At 39.2% G+C, this 20,664-nt stretch overlaps 5 protein-coding genes across 6 annotated transcripts; 2 read left to right on the top strand and 3 right to left on the bottom strand.

Moving 5' to 3' along the window:
• Positions 1-146: 146 nt before the first annotated feature.
• Positions 147-1,455, bottom strand: LOC116007291. Its single transcript, XM_031247932.1, has 2 exons — positions 1,065-1,455; positions 147-689 (listed from the first exon to the last, which is right to left on the bottom strand). Exons 1-2 carry the CDS (start codon positions 1,189-1,191, stop codon positions 436-438), a joined length of 381 nt encoding a protein of 126 aa, XP_031103792.1. The 5' UTR covers positions 1,192-1,455; the 3' UTR covers positions 147-435.
• A 1,727-nt stretch (positions 1,456-3,182) lies between these two features.
• Positions 3,183-4,066, top strand: LOC116007265. The gene has a single exon (XM_031247897.1). The coding sequence runs from the start codon at positions 3,507-3,509 to the stop codon at positions 3,924-3,926; it is 420 nt and encodes a 139-aa protein (XP_031103757.1). The 5' UTR covers positions 3,183-3,506; the 3' UTR covers positions 3,927-4,066.
• Positions 4,067-8,368: 4,302 nt separating this feature from the next.
• On the top strand, positions 8,369-11,866 carry LOC116007018 (fasciclin-like arabinogalactan protein 15). Its single transcript, XM_031247579.1, has 2 exons — positions 8,369-9,874; positions 11,367-11,866. The coding sequence occupies exons 1-2, from the start codon at positions 8,563-8,565 to the stop codon at positions 11,426-11,428; spliced, it is 1,374 nt and encodes a 457-aa protein (XP_031103439.1). The 5' UTR covers positions 8,369-8,562; the 3' UTR covers positions 11,429-11,866.
• A 2,520-nt stretch (positions 11,867-14,386) lies between these two features.
• On the bottom strand, positions 14,387-16,875 carry LOC116006994 (calcium-dependent protein kinase 27-like). Its single transcript, XM_031247546.1, has 8 exons — positions 16,274-16,875; positions 15,944-16,087; positions 15,702-15,854; positions 15,467-15,582; positions 15,204-15,371; positions 14,880-15,104; positions 14,725-14,785; positions 14,387-14,637 (listed from the first exon to the last, which is right to left on the bottom strand). The coding sequence occupies exons 1-8, from the start codon at positions 16,818-16,820 to the stop codon at positions 14,630-14,632; spliced, it is 1,422 nt and encodes a 473-aa protein (XP_031103406.1). The 5' UTR covers positions 16,821-16,875; the 3' UTR covers positions 14,387-14,629.
• Positions 16,876-18,241: 1,366 nt separating this feature from the next.
• On the bottom strand, positions 18,242-20,530 carry LOC116006350 (fra a 1-associated protein-like). 2 transcript variants are annotated; one of them, XM_031246684.1, is made up of 3 exons: positions 20,313-20,530; positions 20,189-20,255; positions 18,242-19,024 (listed from the first exon to the last, which is right to left on the bottom strand). In XM_031246684.1, exons 1-3 carry the CDS (start codon positions 20,392-20,394, stop codon positions 18,406-18,408), a joined length of 768 nt encoding a protein of 255 aa, XP_031102544.1. In that variant the 5' UTR covers positions 20,395-20,530; the 3' UTR covers positions 18,242-18,405. The 2 variants fall into 2 exon arrangements, with proteins under 2 accessions (XP_031102544.1, XP_031102543.1); XM_031246683.1 differs by having other exon boundaries at positions 20,189-20,530.
• Positions 20,531-20,664: the final 134 nt, after the last annotated feature.

The raw sequence follows: 20,664 nt of genomic DNA, 5'->3' as shown, positions 1-20,664 counted from the left end.
AACAGCCTAGACTAATTTACTTCTTTGTGATTCTTTACTGACTAGGGTCACAAAGGTGAATTTTACCTAGTACACACATTCGAGTAATGACTGTGAATTTTTCTCGTCACTAAAAATAATGAAAAAATGCAGTACTAGTTTATTTATATAACTCCAAAAGATATGAATTTTCTTTTTAGAGTTTCGTGCAATAGTATTTTTTTCACACAAAATTAAGAACTTAAAAAGATTATGTTTTGTACATATAATAATACATTATACAAGGGGAGTGTAACTCGATCACCCGCAACTATACCATATACTAAAATGTAGATGACTAGTAGATGTACCAAAATTGACCCTTAAACTAGAGTCATAATTAAATTAAATTAGACTAGAAAGACCAGTCATTAGTCAATTAAGCACCTACAGCCACCATTGGATGAGAGTGAAAAGTCACATGTGCCCTTTGAGTCCCCTGGATTGTATAATCCCTTTATAAAGAGCTTGCCAATTTTCAGGCATTGACTCGAACCTCTCATCGTCAACCCCTCGTGTCCGGCGGCCGACCGACGGCGACACCACCACGTACTTCTTGTGGTTATGGTGGTGGTGGTGCTGATCTCCGGCGACGGAATTGTTTTCCGATGGCAGCTCCCCCACTTCATCTGCAAACCTCACCTTCTTCTTCCCCTGCCCTTTCTCCAACCCTACAAGATCAACCAACATAATTGAAGGATCTGTTCCGTCTCAACTAACAGTTCAAAATGATAGTTGGACTGCACATTTATGTTTATATATACAGTATATGCGTTGATGAGCTCCAAACAGCACATCTCAACGACCCCACATCACCTCCACAAGAGGTTGATGGGCTTCAAACACCACATCTCGAGTTTGATATGATTCCACATCATTTCCACAAGAGATCAACTGCGGGTCACCCCACATCACCTCCAAAAGAGGTTGATGGGCTCCAAACAACAATCTTAAGTTTGATATGACCCCACGTCGTCTCCAGAAGAGATCAACTGTGGGTTAGTGACAACGCAAAGATATATATAAAAGGAAAACAATGAAATTACCGAATTCGAATTCGATCTTCCTCATGAAATCAGACATGAGGTGTTTGTGGACTTTGAGGGCAAGAAGAACGACGCTTCCCGACACTGCAAAAACCGCCATGCAACCTGCGCTCAAAGAATTCTCCATTGTTTTTTGTTCTTTGTTTTTATGCTTCTTTCAAGAAAGATCAAAGGATAATGGCTGGTTTAAAAGAAGCGTTAAAGATGAAGTAGAACAAAGAGAGAAGATGCATTCGGAGAAACCGAGGAATCTCGTGAAACAAACGGGAGATCGAATACTTTTGTCTGATGACCCGACAGAAGATTCAAGAAACCCTACTTTTATTTTTTATTTTTTTGCGTTTTCTCTTTAGAATTTGCCAAATGCCATTACTAAGAATGCATCTGGCATATCAGAATCTGCTATTTGCTCATGTATTTATACATATATATATATATATAGTCAATGCATGTCTACGCTCCTCTCGTTTCTTTTCTTGCGAAATGTCGTTAATGTCCTCGGATTACTGCATCTAGTAATGATGGTGAAGGGCAAAAGGGGGAGAGGAAGAATTGTGGATATTTTAAACCTGTCAAAAATGGAGAGCTGGAGTTTGTTGCATTGTTTGGTGAAGCGTACAAGTTTGGGAATGAGACATGTGTTTGGGTGTTGGTTATTCGTTTTTGTAACGACATGAATAACTTAGCTAAGAATTGATAGATCATTCTTAATAATTTTCTTCCCGAGGGTCCCATGTCCCGACCAGACAAAGCATGTGCGAGGATATAAATCATGACAATTGAGCTGAACACAGAGGCTAAATTTTTGCTTACTGCGCACAAGGAGTCCTCATCAATTTGAGAGGTTGTCATTCTTAATTATTTGATTTACAAGAAGACGCATAACTGCTACTTACGGGTACGCTTTGAGTAAAATTCGTTTTGTAACCTTAGTTGGCAAAAGATTAGAATGTATGGTTTGGGTGTAGGTCAATGGTAAACATCTCACAATAGTTGTCTAGGTCATTCTTAATTCATTAAAGATGGGTGCATGATTTAACGTTGTGATTTGGTTGTTGATGAGAGTAGTGGAGTGATGATAAGTCAAAGTTGAGGAAATTATGTGGAAGTAACGTTTAAAGCTAGGATAGACGATGTTAGGATCAAAAGATAAGAAATCATGGGTTGGTATAGGTAAGTGTAAATTATTGATTTAAAAGAGGAAAAAGTTGATTAGATTGGTCACGATCTCTTAAAATTATACCATTATCATTATTACATGTCAAACAGTCAATTTATAAACATTTAGGTTTAAGGTGGGTATTCAAATGACTTACGGAAGTCATTTTCTAGATTTTCCTTGTATTTGGGTATTCAAGAAAAATAAAGTTAAAGAAAAATACTCATTATGGTCAATGGAAAAGAAAGATCAACTTGACGAAAGATCTCATGACCTTCTATATAGGAGAGTCACTACATGTCATCTAAGTACAAGGTGTTTGGCTAGTGATAATTATTTGACGCAAAAAATAAGAACTTTAGGCTTCTGTACGTCATGACCCAAAATGAAGCATGGGTAACGTATTTAATCCTCAACTTGACATGAGTCTGAGACTAAGCAAGCAAAAGAGACCGTTGCCCGCATGTTATAAAGTCTTGGCAACGTAATCAAGTTAACAACAATTATATGTCGTGACTATTGAACAATCTTAATATCATAAGTAGTGAACATTAATGAGTAATTATCATGTCATCGAAGTGGTCGAAAGGCATACATATAAGGAGATCAGAAGGAAAAAAAATTACATTTTTCATCTTTAAATTATAAGATAATTGTAAAATTCGTCTATAAATGTGGGTCATACTCACTTTACGTTCATAAGTTATCATTGACGTTGCATTTTTCGTCCATTTACTAATGTTTTAGACGGAATTTACAATTTTAGTATAACTAATGGACGAAAAGTGTACACCAATAATAACTTACTAACAGAAAGTGAGCATAACCGATGCTTATGCGTAAATTCTACAATTATCATATAACTTAGAATTAAAAATTAAATTTTCTCAAAAAAAAAAAAAAAAAACATGGATGATATATATTGGAGTGTCTCCTACTCTTTCGGAGTTTTGTCCATTATAAGCTTAGCTTTGTGACTCAAAATATTTGCCGTGCTTCTCTTCCACGGCCAGAGAGGATGACCATTTCCTCCTCCTTATCGCCGGCCGCCGCCCCAATTTCTATCATTTCCCATTTATCATAAACAAAACATTTGCTTTCAATTCGATCCTCCTTTCGTTGTTGGATCGAACATCTATCCTATCGTTCCAAATTTATTTTAGATTAAACCAAAAAAAAAAAAATGTATCCTCCGTATTAATTAAACAATCGAGATTAATTTCCATGATCGCCGTATTGCCGTAATCGACGCTCAATTTTAGCGCCGCCTCAATAAAAGACCGATGGAGAAGCAGCGGGGGCGGCCGTTGCTGGCGGAGCAGGACGACTATTCGTGCGGGCGGCGGCGCCGGAGAAGGGAGCGGGTGGCGGAGGTGGTCGGAGGGACGACGGCGGAGTGCGCGGCGGTGTGGTGCTGCATCCCCTGCGTTGTGGTGGAGATTCTGGTCCAGGCCGTTTACAAGGTCCCGTCGGAGCTGTGCCGGAAGGCTCTGAGGAAGCGCCGGCGCAGGCTGGCGAAGAATGGGGGTTTTCCGGTCTGGGATGATTCGCTGATGCGCATGCACCGCCATACCGTGGACGACGCCGCCGTGGAGCCGCCGGACGAAGATGCGGTGGAGTTGGAAAGGGAAATGTGGAACAAGTTTTCCGGTGCCGGATTCTGGAGAAGTCCCTCTCAGAGGACGGATTTATCTCAATTGTGACTATGCAAAATATAATAATTCCCAGTCCAAGAAAAATTCCTATCTTAACATATTCTTCTTTTTTTTTTTTTTTGGTAATGGGAATTTTAATTTATGTTTGTGGATTGAAATTTATATAAACTTGGGTTGAAAATTTGAAAGAGAACTCTCATGCAATAACGAAAGTGCTCAACATAATACTAAGCTAACACGTTAGAATCTATTAAAAATTTTACGATTCTTCCTACCGTAAAGATATATCATCACATGAAAGTATGGTTCAATAATGAATATTATCATATCACACTAACATATTAGGATTTGTTATATTAGGGCTGATATAACACTAAGAATTTTTAATCTAACCCGCACTACTATGAATCTGTTAGGGTCCGTCCACGAGTATCAACTCACGTTAACACTTCTAGAAATGATGTATAAAAAATACAATACACTTAAAACGTGTGAAATTGTCATACGAAAACGCATAAAACTAATAGTTATTAGATACCCTAAGACCCACTAAAGCCTATTTAGAGATTACAAATCCAGCATATATCTTGGTCACCTAATGTGGTCTTGATATAGCAATTCTCTATCCTCATTCCTCATCTCTTTTCCATTATATAGAATATCCCCTGATATATATATTGTATACTATGCAATCTTATTTCTTCCTTTATGCTAATGAGAACAAGATGCCTTTTGGGTAGCGGTAGAGATGGAATAAATAAAGGGGCATAATTCCACAAGCACCAACATCGTGATTTTATTTAATTAATTTATACTTATATTTTATTAATTCATAATTAAGTAATGAATATTAGGTATTAACATTTATTATAAACTGATACAAAATTTTATCAAGGACCTTTGGTTTTTGGTGAATTGTATTTGAAAGTAAAAATTTATAAGGAATTGACATCGGAATTTTGGTGAATAGTTTTGTATTTAAATATGCACAAAAAATGTCACTTTTAAATTAAATTTTGAATTATATCTTTTTCTTTGTTAAATTTTTATGTATTATATATATTTGGAAAAAATTTATTACATTTTTATTTTTGTCATAAAATCCAATAACTTGAAGTCCATATGGATTTGAACTCAATTACCTCATTTATAGAGATTTTTTTAGATACAATACACTTCTATATTTATCTTTCAAAAATCTTTTTGAATTGCACTTCTCACCTTTATAAATAGGGATCTCTATGTGTCATTATAGCGAAATCTAAATATTTTTTTAAAAAAAATCTCTCTTCACCTATGTTCTTGTCCTTGTATTATTGTTTTTGTCTTTCTCATTTTACTTTATTACATTTAGATTGCATCTTAAAACAAAAATTATGAAGATCAAAATTAAATTATTATACAAGACTCCTAATTTTAATGTGATGGGATAAGGGTACACCCAATCAGGCATATAAAAGAGATGGACGGAGTTGGTGGCCGGACTGAGTGCAGAAGAGGTACGACAAGTCAAACGAGCGTTGACCAGTTGGACAAGAAGGCATTAGTTGGCCGACTGACAGCTGGAGGGAGCGCTGATGACTCTTTAGGCAAGCAGAACGATGAGACTAACCTGTCAGAAAGAAGGATGCTTGAGTAAGATAGGCAAACGGATAGCCGTTTGAGAAGTCTAATTAGCCTGGCAGCCAATTGAGACGTTCATGCAGCTTGTTGGGAGGTTGCGTAGAACCCATAGGCAGTCAGTAAGAAGACCGAGATAGTCAGTCGAGGTCGAACAAAAGGTGCAGATAGTCAGCCAAGTGGCTGAGTGAGTGAGGGCCTAAACTTGAGCATAGTACCAAGAAGACAGACTCGTGTAAGAGTTGAGAATAAAATCAAGTGGAGGGAGGAGTCACACCTAGTAGTATGGCAGGGGTAACTGGAGGGGCTAGCCGCTAATGGAAGAATAAGCCGACTCCAAGGTCGACTAGGGCGAGGGTTAGAACACATTCCATATTTGAAAGAGATTTGGAAAGGATTTCATTGAGGAAGAAAAGAAAGGTTCGGAGGAAAATCCGGGAGCCATAAAGAAAGTAAATCAAATGCATTTATGGTAGATTATGGTTACCTATTTGTAGCCTCTTATTTCCTGTATAAATAGGATTATAATACCTTTAAAATGTTAAGCTTTTACACGCATACAGAACATAATAAACTTTATTTTTTTGGTGACTAGTCTTTATACTTTTTTCAATGGTGTTAACCAGCCATTTGACTGCTCCAGTGATAAATAAAATTAACATAATGAAACAACCCAAATTTTATGCTATTTATTATTCTTAATTTTCCTTCTCATTATTTCTCTTTTTCTAAAATGAGGAAGAAAAAAAACATTAGGTTGTCGGTCAACTCACAACTCGCAAAGCTCGGTTCTTCATATACAAAAAACATTTCGATCATAACCTGTTTAATTATTAAGATGGTTTCTGATTATTGATTAACTATTTAACTCGTATGTTTTGGCCCATCTTGATCACCTTATTGAAATAAATTATTAAGGAAAGGGTAGGTGTAGCTTTTGGTATGAATCATGTGCAATGTAAGCAGGGTGTTTTTTGTAATCTTTGAGAATTATTCACTATGAAAATAAAGATATTTTAGGGTAATGTCCTACATAAGGACAAAGAGTAGATGTACTGGAAAGAACATAGTACAAATAGTGGGCCACTAAATAAAGATTTGCAGATAATAATAAATGCCCTAAATTAAATCAGATGGTCCATTTCACCCTCCACCGACGGTAGGGAAAGGGGCAAATCCGTCCATTCATTGATTCACCTTGCAAAAGATTTTAAGGACAATTTTTCATGTGGCAAGCTGTCCCTTCAATGAAACCTGTTGGTACGGTAACCCCAAAAGCACTGCCATTCACGCGCCTCACGCTACCCGACAACGAGACTGGGCTTTTGGTTCTGCTTGGAAAACACTCGTGGCTTCACGGCGTGGCTTGGCTTCTAGTCCCACACCGACACCCACATCCCGGCTTCCCACGTTTTTCCTTTAAGCCGTCTTCTCGGCTCTACCGACAGCCGTCTGGGAGCCGAAGACGGCGCGGCTTCCCTCCACCTTCTGGTCTCAGATCGCCACTCGCCGCTGTGTTGTCCCACGTACAGCCTGTCTGAAACTTGACTTTGTCACTCTCATAAACTCTCAGTCAAACTCCAAACAAACATTTTTATTTTTTTTTTCTTTTGTTATTTTTGTGTACTTCGTACCTTACAAGAGTAAAGAGTTCTATCAACTAAATTTCGCGTCATTGAATTTAATTTAATTTGGTGTTGGATATTAGGTAAAGTACAAATATTTGGACCTTAAATACTTATAATTTAGAGATAAAAGCCACCAAATAATTTGATTGGTGCTATGATGATTCGTAACAACCAATTTTAATGTTTACTACTTTGGTTTGAGGATACAAGTGGTTGAGTAAACGTCATGACAAATCTGTCAAGTGATGCAGCTGGATTGTAGAGCGGCTATAATAGCCTAGTATAGTTGTGTATCATACATAAGTTAACTTAGCCTTGTCTATTTGGTGCAAACTCATCTAACTACTAATTTTATTGACCATCTTTGATCAATCAAGTTATCAATAATACTTATTCCTTAAGTATGATATCATGAATTTATTGTTTAGATTATTAGACCAATTAATTTGCCTTAAAATCCTATCATCGCTTATATTTTCAAAGTAAATGGCTAATCTCATTAAGAGTAGTGAGTTGGTTTTATGATTACAAGGTACCTGAACGGCGGGCCAACAAACTGTAAAACAAGAAAAAAATAATCAAAAGTATGGAGGAAAATAATGAGGCAAAGTAATTGCATTTGTATTAAAATCATAATCCCTTACAATGTTACCTTAGAGGTATTTATACAAGATTAATGTGATTTGAAAATGAAAGAATGAAGAAATTAGGAAATCTATCAAAACTCCCCAAACTTGCCATATTTCTTTCCTAATACTGAAAAATGAAAATTTTGCACTAAATATTGAAGAGATCTTCAAAGATCCTAGTTTAACTGCTATGAGTGTCGCACCCCATCGGACATCATAGGCAATTTGCCAACACTAGGTAGGCTGACGGGTTATCGGTCTCGATCGGTTTGTCTATGGGTCAGAGCAGTCGAGCTATGGGCTTCGAGTACCGAGAAGCGCTCCAACTGGATACCCTATTTGAAGGTATTCATCAGTAATAAAGTAATCAAGTGAAAAAATATAACTCGTGACTTTTTTTTTTTAAGGATAATAATGATCCATCTACTTACTCACCATTATGGGACAATATATAATGTAATTAAACATACAATGAATAGTTGTAATGTCAACATTTTAACCGGGTTTATACACTTTGGGTGGGAGCTCCATGTATTCATCATGTCTTTATTGTTTCACCATGGTAAAGTCTTCACATGGCATCATGACAATTACAGAATTACTCCATATAAAGAAAGAAAGAAAAATGGCGTCTTTAATATTCTCCACCAGACAACCAACCTTACGTTTATACACAGCCCTACGTTCCACTCCCACTATACACGCCAAAAACCCAAAGCGCCTCCGCACTTCCCTACGCAAGCATCCCACATTCTAGAGAGAGAGACAGAGAAAAAAAAGAGAGGGAAAGTGGAAATCTTGTTCAATATGCAAGCGGCCATGGATTCTAGGGTCTATGGCCTCTTCAAGCTCCTATTTTCCGTCGCCGTGTTCTCGTTTCTCGCCGTGACCGGCGCTGCATTGCAAGAAAAACATACTGTACCTTCTTCATCTGCTCAGATCAATTCTAATTCGGTTTTAGTGGCGCTTCTGGATTCGCATTATACCGAGCTGTCTGAGCTCGTGGAGAAGGCGCTTTTGTTGCAGACTCTCGAGGAAGCTGTTTCCCGCCACAATATCACGATTTTTGCGCCGAAAAATGAGGCCTTGGAGCGAGATTTGGACCCGGAGTTTAAAAGATTCTTGCTTGAGCCGGGGAATCTCCGGTCTCTCCAGAATCTGATTCTGTTTCACATCATTCCCACTCGAATCGAGTCCAAGCGCTGGCCGGAGGAATCTATAGAGAATCACCTCACTCTGTGCCGCGACGCCGGCGAGGAGAATCTCGTCGTGTCTAAGAGGGAGGTGAGCGCGGCGAAGGTGTTCAGAGTCGACGATGTGGTCCGGCCGGACGGCGTAATTCACGGGATAGAGCGCGTGTTGATTCCGAAATCGGTCCAGCAGGATTTCAATACTCGCCGGAGTTTGAGATCAATCGCCGCCGTGCTCCCCACCGGAGCTCCGGAGGTGGACCCCAGGACTCACCGGCTAAAAAAACCGGCGAATCCCGTCCCCGCCGGCGCTCCCCCGGCGCTACCAATCTACGACGCAATGGCCCCGGGGCCATCTATAGCGCCGGCGCCGGCGCCGGGGCCCGGCGGCCACCACCACCACTTCGACGGCGAGAGTCAGGTCAAAGATTTCATCCAAACCCTCCTGCATTACGGCGGTTACAACGAACTCGCCGATATTCTCGTAAACCTAACGTCTTTGGCTACGGAAATGGGGCGATTAGTTTCCGAAGGCTACGTTTTGACCGTTTTAGCCCCCAACGATGAAGCCATGGCTAAGCTCACCACCGATCAGCTGAGCGAGCCGGGCGCGCCGGAGCAGATAATGTATTATCATCTCATACCGGAGTACCAAACGGAGGAGAGTATGTACAATGCGGTTAGGAGGTTCGGTAAAATCAGATATGATACATTGCGGTTGCCCCATAAAGTTGCGGCGGAGGAGGCCGACGGGTCGGTGAAATTCGGGCATGGAGAAGGGTCGGCGTATCTGTTCGACCCGGATATTTATACCGACGGCAGGATTTCTGTACAGGGGATTGACGGCGTTCTGTTCCCGCCGGAGGAGAGTAAGCCGGCGGCTCCTAAAGCTGCCCCTGTTGCTAAGGTTGTCTCAAAGCAAAGAAGAGGTATGCCCTTTTCTTTACATTTCTTGGTGAATTAGCTATGGAAGTATTGCTACAATCACTATCCGAGTGTGTACTTGGTAATCCCGCCTCATGACTCTAGCCGATAAGGGAACACTGGGTAAAACAGTTTATGTTGTCCATAGTTGACCTGTTTAAACCCAGAAAGTCTGTTTTGTGATCCTAGTCAACATAGGATCACAACGAGTTAAACCAATTTAGGTTGCCCAGAAAGTCTGTTTCGTGATCCTAGTCAACATTGGATCACATAGAGTTAAACCAGCCTAGGTTGCCTAGTGGCTCAAATCATGAAAGCCAATAGGCTCCTCTTGTTAGGAATTGAACTCATAGCCTTATTGTTATGAAGTCAAAGACCTTACCAACTTGGCTGAGGTTATCCCGGGAAGGATTGCTATCTTGTTTGTATTGATTTCTTGAATTATTACAAGATTACTTGCTTGTTAAAAATGAAGACTTTATATGCAATTGCCTCAACTTTCGATCAAAATGAGTTTAATGTGTATGCATATGTATGTTAGCTGTGGTTTTTAAGGTTAGTGTGGCTGCAAATAGGGATTATATCAGAAAAACGCTTTCTTTATCTCATGTTAACATAGAAATGGGTTGAAATTAGTGGTTTCGTAGAGGTTTGTTTGCTGTGGGTGGTGTTGCATCAAAGGGAATATTTGATTAAGCTTGCAGGTGGCACTTGCAGTTTTCTTAGCTTTTTCTGATGGACTATCTTGCTCTGCAGCGAAGTTATGTATCTAACTTTTGTATATGGATTTAATAAGTCTGGTTGGCACGTCATGGTTTTAGGTGTAGGTTCTCCATGTTTCCTAGTTCTATTAGCTTTGCGAGTTTCTTGTAGTGCAAATTTGGGCAATTGTCGTTGTCACTCTGATTAATATGTTGCTTTCATTTTATGATTAAATAAGAGAAAAGGTTAGACCAAGCGTAGGTGTGCAAATCATTGAGCTTTCAAAAAAAAAAAAAATAGTTCTAGCAATTGCCATACAGTGATGGTAGGTCAAGAACTGTCGGTGTGTGTATATTTTGATTAAAGAAAACATTTTTAGGTTTGATTTTTCCCCGGGGACTTTAGCAAAAAGAAGCTAGCACACGGGAGGGTCAGATGGTGGGGTTCTTATGTGTTATTCACTGAGTTGTGAGAATCAAGCGGGTAAAATTTCCAGCACAGCCCAGCTGGGGCTTGTGAGCCACCCCACAATTATTGATTCCTAACTTCTTGCCTGTCTATTGACTTCCTATTCCTTTCTTCTGTTGTTCAAAAGCGGCAGCTGTAAAGATTTGTCATCCCCTCCCTCGCCTTTTACATGCTAAAATGGTCCATAATACTAATCATTTGGTGTAAAGTCACACTAATTGTTACGAGAATCCATCTCATAACATTACAATTCTTAGCTGTTGTTAGCTTGATTCTGCTGTGGAGATTTTTCTTCGGTTGGCTGACTTGACATCTTTCTGTTTCCAGGGAAGCTAATGGAAGTAGCCTGTACCATGTTCGGGACTCTCGGTTTTGCTGGCTGCCATTGAAATTCTGCCACCCCGAAAACTCTGAAAGTTAGAGATCTGGAACGCGAGGATACTGCAAATGGCGAGTATATAGAGCTGTTCTATTATCAGATCGTCAAGAAATTAAACGCGTTGTTGAAGCAGTACAATCCTCGGGAGATCTGAAAAAGGCCATTTTGCTCTCTCTGTTTTGTCATAATAACAACTGTAATTACTATTCAATTCTTTTGATTTGTATTTAAGCCCTCATCTTGGCCTACTTTTTGGTGTGCAAAAATATACCCCAAAACCAAAAAAAAAAACCCAAAATTTTTCTTGTTATTTCATGGTGGTGGTTACTGGTTACTGGTTTGCCTTGTTTTTTTCTGGCATCTATTTGTGCATCCTTTTAGCTTGTGAATGCATGTTTCTCAGAGTTTTGTTGGTATATAATTAATATACTATATTGCTGCTGGGTAACTGTCGTTTTGTGTGTGGAATTGTGCGCAATATAATATGTATAGATACAGATACGGTTTGGTCGGTCCTGCCCGTGGTGGCCGTCGTGGACGGTGGCGCAGGTGGTGGGTCTGTCTCCAATTATTATATTCCGTCCGTCAGACAAGGTGCCGATTCTTGCGGCAAACTTTTGTTTTTTACAAATCCATCCCAATGTTTTGATAATTAACGTAATTGCCTTGTGGTCGAGTGGTATAGCTGTGGCCTTCCTAAATGAGAGGTCACAGGTGGGGGCTCTTTGTGCGAACAGATACTACATTGTGTGCAGTTACTATGTGCGTGTGTGTATAATCAAAATGGATAAATGGATGAGTTAATTTAGCCGATATATGTGTGGGTGTGCGCGTGTGTGTATAATCAAAATGGATAAGTTAATTCAGTCGATATAGGTGTGGGTGTGCGCGTGTGTGTATAATCAAAATGGATAAATGGATGAGTTAACTCAGCCGAGATAGGTGCCTAGACCAATTTTTGCAACAATGCCTGTAGGCACTCCTCCAAAATATTCAACGAGTGACCACCTTGAGGCATGGAGCTTCTCGGATCTCATGCCAATTAGAGTTTCATGAGAATATTTCAAATTTAAGTAATTACTTAAAATCTATTGATAATATGTATTTGTGTGTTATAAAATACGGAGTGGTTAATATTTATTTGTGAATGATTAATAATCAAATCAAGATTGAAGAGGAAGAAGAGAAAGTGAGGTGGCATTCACATGGAAAATATTAGTGAGAGGTATGGTTGGTTGCATTGACTTCACTCAATTTATGCTTTGATTGGCATGAAAGGAATAGAAGTTGTCTACTACACAATACAATATGTAAACCCTAGAATATATATTTTTGTATGATATTTGATGGAATATATTGCAAGTTGGGGCCTGCATACCCTTCATGTGCCATGGAACGTTCCTTGGATCTTGATCCCTTGGCTGGTAAATATTTTAAAATTAGTAATAAATTCTTGGCAGAAGCAGTAAATATACTTAGATTATCCATCTTAATTAAATTGGAACTTAAGCTTAAAACATTCATCTTTCTTATCCTTAACTAGTTAAGGAAATAAACTGTAGAATGTGTCTTAGTTACCTACTTTAGTTCATAACAAGGTTAAATTTATATATTTGATTTTAAAATTTATTTTAAATTAATCGACTAGTTGAATTATGCCTACCGCGCATGTTATGGTTCTTGAATCTTGATCTACGAATAGCAAAGTATCCATGAGTGTATGTAAAGCCTGCTTGATTTGATTGCTCAACTGCCATGGTCCCTCAAGTGTTGCAGATTACAGATACTGATTTTTTAAAAATTATTTTACATGCTTTCTTTCAAAATGATTGAGAAAATATGTTAGCCATGTTGTCCGTTAACAAGGTGTTTGGTTGGGTGTAATTCAATTTTCTTTTTTATAATATAATTTGATACTCATTAAAATTACATTGTTTAGTTAAAGGAAATTGTAATTACACGGAATTACGAATCTTTCTTTTTACCTCTTAATTTCTTCCAACCAAATGTTGTGCAATATTTGATGGGGTTTGATCGATGGAGATTATTCGCTGATAGTCGTGCATAAATGATGGTCGGAAGCAGATCCATTATGTGAGTGAAGTTCGGACCGACCTTCACCGACCTCCCACGATCATCTTTCTGACCATCTCAGTTACCGAACTCTGCTGGATGGCAACGTATGTAGGTGCTCCGGTAATCATCGTGTCCCAGTCTAATCAGGTCGGGACTGACCTACCAACCTAGTTCCAATAGTAGAATACATTACCCCCGGGAATATTAGGGCACGTGGTCAAGCCCCTTTGGGCCTTGGCCTGAGCCCGAGCACAGGTTCCATGTGCCGTACATGTCGAGAAACTGGAATTTATTCCTTCCTCATCCCTATAAATATAGCATTTATTGCTGAGAGAGGGACTTTTGGCTACTCCTATACTCTAAGATATGTTTGGGAATCTCTGACTACTATCACGTATCTTGAGCCCCCTAACTTAAACCAACAAGCAGACTAGGTAAAGAGAGTGTCGTACATGTCGCGAGACCGAAACCTGTTCCCTCCTCTTCCCTATAAGTAACGTATATATTGCTGAGAGAGAGACTTTTGGCTACTCCTATACCCTAAGGAGATGTTCGGGAACATTTGACTCACTATCACGTATCTTGAACCCCCTAAAACTTAAACCAACAAGCAAACTAGGTAAAAGGATCGTAATCAAAACCGATTCTAACACCGTATCTCGCAGTTAATACTGTCCGTTTATACTAGATCAGGGGTAGTGAGCCTGATATAAAAAACCGTGAATATTATTGAAAATTAAAATGAATGAGGTAAAAGACCAAAGTGTAGTATGGAATAGTATGAGTACAACTTTGGCTGCAAACTTTTCCACCTATTTTGGCTGTGGAAAACACTGCAGAAGCAGAATATTTACAGTTGTTATTTGGTTAATTAAGCCACAGGTTTCTAACATTTACATTAAAACCAAAACTGCCTGCAAATCTGCAATGCCTCAAACATCCTTTTCACTAGAAATTGATCATCATCATATCATGCCATTTGCAACAGATTACGAAATTCGCCAAGAACCAGTGCAGTATTATCATGCTAGCCGCCTGTGATTTTTTGCAGACTTGTAGGGGGAGTCGAGTAGATCGCGCAATAGCTAGCTGTCTCGTTATATCTTCATTCTTCGGGGCTCGATCTGTGATGATGTTATAAACCTGCAAACACAAGATTGTGTGCTTTAATTTTCAGAATCAAGTAGAAAACAGAATTGAAGCAACAGACACTGCAGAAAAGACACTTACGCATGGTTGTAGTTCCTCGTTGCATCATGGACACAAATTCACTGTAATCAATCCGACCATCCTAAAACACGAAAGAGTTAACATTGTATAAAGTGTACTATGTAGCAGATCAGATATGAATGTTTTCCTTGTACTGAGTGAATCTAAGGCCTTACATTGTCTTGATCAGCTTCCTGAATCATTTCTTCCAAACGAGTATCTTTTATCCCGAACTCATCACACGCCTTTTGGAGTTCATCTGCAGTGATATACCCGCTCCCATCTTTATCGAAATACGAAAATGCAGCGAACAAATGGTCTTCTTTTGTGATCTTATTGATATGCAACATGGCAGCTATGAACTCCCCATAGTCAATTGTGCCACTGTTATCCACATCTGCCTGAAATTTCCAGGAAAAAACAAACATTATTGGAACCAGGTAAACAAACAAAACACACTTTTGCAACTTCAATTCTCTTAGGTAACAGAAAACACTTACGGCCCTCATCAGATCGTGTATCTCAGACTCGTTCAGATCTGCACCGAATCTCTTTAGTCCCACCTTCAGTTCTTCAAATGTGATGTTCCCACTCCCATCTATATCTATCATTTTGAACATTTCTTTTAGCCCCGCGATTTCCTCTTCAGACAGCCTCTCTGCAATAACCTGCAGAACAAGTAGTAGAGATTCGGTGACAAAAAACCATAACTTTGTTCGAGCCTGTAAAGCGCTATTAGTCTCGGATCAGAACAAATTCTTACCCTGAGAGCCATTTTCTTGAGCTTGTTCATTGCAGAAAACTGCGTTAAGCGAGTTAAGACTGCTGAATCGAGAGGCTTATCTGGAGCCACCCCTTCAACCTGCACCCAAGGATGGCCTGCCAAATGGAAAAAAAAAAATCACAGATAGAGTTTGCATTTTTTCGTCGTTAAACATTGAAACATATCGAAAATTCGAACGGTGAAGTTTAGAATCAAGACAATAACAGCAACTCACACAGAACTTCATGACCAGTTAGCCGTTTGTTAGGCTCTCTGACAAGCATTTTTGTCACTAAATCTTTAGCACTGTCAGAAATATGAGGCCACGGCTCTGACTTGAAATCAATATCAGCATGCAACACCTCATCAAATATTTCTTGCTCGGTTTCTGAATCAAACTCGAATAGAACAAACAAAACAGCATAAACATCTGGTACCCGCACTTTATAGGATTATATATCAAAAGGATCAACTTACCTCCCCAGAATGGAGGAACGCCACTAAGAAGAATGTAAACGATCACACCTGCACTCCAGATATCAGCCTCTTGACCATAATTCTTGAGCAAAACTTCTGGTGCAACGTAATAGGGACTCCCGACAACATCATTGAACACATCCCCTATGTTTCAGAACACACAAGACATTATGGTATACTAAATCCTTCTCAGGCCTAACACTAACAGGATATAATAAAACTAGCCATACTGTTCTTGAAGCATTCTGAGCTATCAGAAGAACTAAATTACATAATTTAAGAGGAGCAGCACATAAATTTGAGGACTAATTGAAATTATAACAAGGATACCTGGTTTGAAGAACGTCGACAATCCAAAATCAATAGTTTTGAGAGGGGAGTCCTCTTCCTCACCGACAAAGAGGAAGTTCTCGGGCTTAAGGTCCCTATGCATGACGCCCAAAGAGTGGCAGGACTCGACTACACCAACGATCGTCCTGGTGAGCCCAGCAGCCTGGCGCTCGGAGTAATGGCCTCTCTTAACGATCCTATCGAACAGCTCGCCACCTGCACACAGCTCCATCACGACGTGGACTGCCACAGCATCCTCGTAAGACCCTTTAATCGAGACAACATTGGGATGCCCGGCCAAGTGATGCATGATCTCGATTTCTCTCCTCACATCATCCACATCCTCCTTAGTCAACAGCTTCCTCTTGGCAATAGATTTGCAGGCATATTTCAGCCCACTTTTCTTCTCAGTGCACAGAAAAGTGGTCCCAAACTGGCCATGCCCTAGCTTCTCCTCCAAATTGAAGAACTCCCTGAGATTCCCAGTCTTGGTCTTCAACACAGAATCAACCTGCAGCCCAGCACTGAGCATCCTCTTGGTATTCATCGGCTTTCTCGATTTCGAAGGATCTGGTGGCTTCTCCTTCTCCTTCTCAGGCTGCTCAGCCCTCATCACATTCCCTGCCTCAACCACATCCTGCTTTGGGGCTTCAACAACAACCTCTTTAGCCTCTGCTGATGATTTTTGCTTATTATTATTATTATTATTATTCTCAATCGGTTCAGCCTCTATTTGGGGCTTATTGGTCTGAACTGGAGATTCTGCCTCTTTATCAGGTGAAGCAGCATGACTACTTGCCCCCTTTTTCTTCACCCTCAGCTTGTTGGGTATCCGAAACCACCAAAACAGGGAATGAAGTCCCTTCTTGGATGCTTTCCCATGGACACAGTTATTGTCCTTACTTCTCCCAAATTTGCGGAGCGGCATTATTGCTAATTCTTCTATCAATACAATGCATTCAATCACAGGTATTTTGAGTATTCAATTGGATCCAAATCAACAAAGCTTCAAATTGGGGAATACATATCAAAACATTATCACAACAGGTAAATCCATGCCTAGCTAATACACATAAAAACAAAAAAAATCTGTAGAATTGTGATATAATGTAATGATTCTGAGACAACCCTTTGTGATACAATCTGCAAGAAATGCAATCAAAGATTGGAAATGGATGGTATGAAGAACCTAGGATTATGGGATGTTAATTTGGGTTGTACGAGGTAAGTGTTTTGGTTTCTCTCTGTGATGATCTATCAATCGATGCACTACATAATCTTCATGCATGGGAATTCCCGGATTTGGATTAGGGTTTTGATCTTGATCAAAATTTTCTCTAGATTTATTTTTTCTTTTTTGGGAATTTGTGGGCATTCTCTTGTATACGTGCATGCGTTTCTAAGAGAGAGAATTGACAGGTTTTCCAGTTAGAAAGTCCATAGACCATTTCATATTTTCTTATTATAGATTCAACTGACAATATAATTATGTGGATCAAAATAATAAAAACAAATAGTCATATTTATTCTATATTTATCCTATTTTATGAATTTAGTTTGATTAATACCTTTTAGCCTTAAATCGTCACTGTATGAAAAGTAGTCATAAAGGATCATAAAGAAAATAAATCAGTCTAAATAGTCATAAAGGATCATAAGAAAATAAATCAGTCTAAATTAAGACTAGTAAGAATTATTATTATTGATGATTGATCGAACTATTATGTTGTAAAATGAAGTTACTTTTTGCATGTAGTAGAGGCAAAGTTATTTATTTTTAATTTTTAATTAGAATTTTTTTTAAATTAGAATTCTAAAAAATATTATTTACACTTATTTAAATCAATCTTATGACACGTCCATTTAGTAGTCATAGAATCGAACCTTATGATAGAGACATTGATTCTTTATGCTGAAAAAGATTGAGACTGTATAAAACATATACTACTTTGTATAGAATCACGAGTGTTTAAAAAAAAAGATGTTGCTTCCATTGATCAATTTAACATTTTATATAATAAAAGAATTATATTATGAATTTCTAAGCCACATTCTGGGTCACAAACAATACTATGAAAAAGCTATCAAACTACTCTGCAAACTCCATAGCCAAAACCTCTAAAAAACTAGCTTCAGACATCTTTGGAACGTCCTGAAAAATCAAATCCTGCAGCAATTCCGTTCAAATAAAATCTTGCATCAGAAGTGTTCACTTCAGTTGAAGGTTCCTTCGGGGGGTTGCGTTCCATTGGTATACCTCGGGTCCTTGCTGAGGAGGATTGATCACCATTGTAGACTCGAGGGGTGCCAAATGAGCCGAAGAATCGATTCATGGTGTCCTTGGCTGCTTCTGGAACTGGTATACCTCGGGTCCTTGCTGACGAGGATTGATCACCATTGTAGACTCGAGGGGTGCCAAATGAGCCGAAGAATCCATTCATGGTGTCCTTGGCTGCTTCTGGACCTGGTATACCTCGGGTCCTTGCTGAGGAGGATTGATCACCATTGTAGACTCCAGGGGTGCCAAATGAGCCGAAGAATCCATTCATGGTGTCCTCGGCTGCTCCAAAGAAGCGGTCAAGGCCAGTGAAGAAGTTGCGCTCCATGGCTTCAATATCACTGCGCAGCCCAGGGAAGTCGAAAGGCGTTTGATGTGATGACTCCAAAGCTGGCAAAGCAAACCCTTTATTCATTTGGTTCGTTACATCTTCCTCGGTGTACTCTTTGTTAGATTGCACCATCTCAGGCAGCCTGAATGAGAAAACAGCAAGGTCATGACTAGTCAACTAATACAACATGTAAGAGATTCACCAACACCTAACTAAGAATCAATGAAACAAGAAAGCACAAGATGACAGAATATTTCAGAGTACCACAGGCAAGCATAGTTTACAATGGAAGCAATCAGTAAAATTGGAAATTTTGCTCTACACTGTATTCAGCCTACCTCATAGCTAATGAGAAGAGATCCTAATTTCTCGGGTAGATGAAGGCAATGCAGCTTAATCCTCCTCCAGAAGAGAAGGGAACAAAAGCTATATTCTCTCATATAAAATGCAAGTTACACTTACTAGTGGCAGTTCCTATGGTTAAACAATATGCTACAGTGAATTACTCAGATACATGGAACCTCAAAGTCCTAAAAGCCTTTAAGGTTTTGATGATGTCTATACAGCAGTAAATGGAAGGTTCCACATTACAGATGTCTCGTAAAGCTTAAGACAACATTGCATCACAGTATCAGCTAATCTTCACAAGTCTTAAGATCGAGTTTGGTCTATAAGAGACTTAGAGCAATTAACAATAAGAGTTTCAGTGTTTTATCAAACTAATTTCTCTATATTGTTCTATCTGATCTACCTATATGAATGCCCTTCAAAACTTCATTGTAAAGCTTTACCCTTTTCATCTTTTCATGACAAGGCAAACACGCAGCTACTACCAAAGGTGTACACTAGGTAAAGTTAGTCTTATGACCTTAGCCTGCAAAGTGGCAAAGTACCACAAGGAGATAAACCAGCTCAGGTCACCCATAGCTAACCGGTTTAAACCAAAAAGGCCAATAGGCCGCCCAGGTTAGAGTCGAATTAGTAACACCCTAAGCAACTTGAATGGGGTTGCCCCACAAGATTCAATTCTGAAACTACTAAGATTGGTTTATTTGTCAGTGGATTCCAGTCAGAGGTGAAGTTTGTGTATACTATAGAATCCAGTTTAGGGCTTATTTTACCCTGTTCTACTTCTCCCTATTCAAAGATTTTCACCTATCTACGCAACAAATATACAATTCATATAAATTTCCCAGAAAAACATGAGTATAATCATCAGAAATTCAGAATATTATTGACAATTTATCATTGTCGATTCAATTTTCAAGCAAAAAAGGATAAATCAGAAAATATTTTGCTTTTTTACCTTCCGACGCAGTCCTTGAAGATCTCCTCGGTCTTCTCGCACTTTCGGACGAACTTGCCAGGCTCGGACTCCTCGATTCGGCACTGTGTCCTTAGGACTTTCCGGGTGTCGCACTGGCCGCCGTCGTCCCCGGCTGATGACATGCTAGGGTTATCGCCGGAGCGGCGGGAAACATCGTCATCGTCGTTTTGCCAAACCCAACCCATCTCTTTTGCTTGGTGAACAATTCAATAACCGGCGAGTATATATAGACCGGCAGACCAACACTACTAGAATAACTAACTAATAATAACGAGAATATGAAAAAATATGAGGAAAGTATACAGAGAGAATATAAGTAGTATTTTGTACTGAGGGAATTGCCTCCTTCCTTTTCTAATGAACCCTATTTATACATATTTTAATGTCCTAAGTCCACCAGAAATAAGAATTTTAGACTACCATTATTACAATAGGAATTAGGAATAATAAACCAT

The sequence above is a fragment of the Ipomoea triloba genome, chromosome 15 (assembly GCF_003576645.1).
Source record: "Ipomoea triloba cultivar NCNSP0323 chromosome 15, ASM357664v1".
In the NCBI taxonomy this organism is placed as follows: domain Eukaryota; kingdom Viridiplantae; phylum Streptophyta; class Magnoliopsida; order Solanales; family Convolvulaceae; genus Ipomoea; species Ipomoea triloba.
Note: the sequence above shows the minus strand (reverse complement) of the source record. Positions and strands in the feature narration are given on the sequence as shown.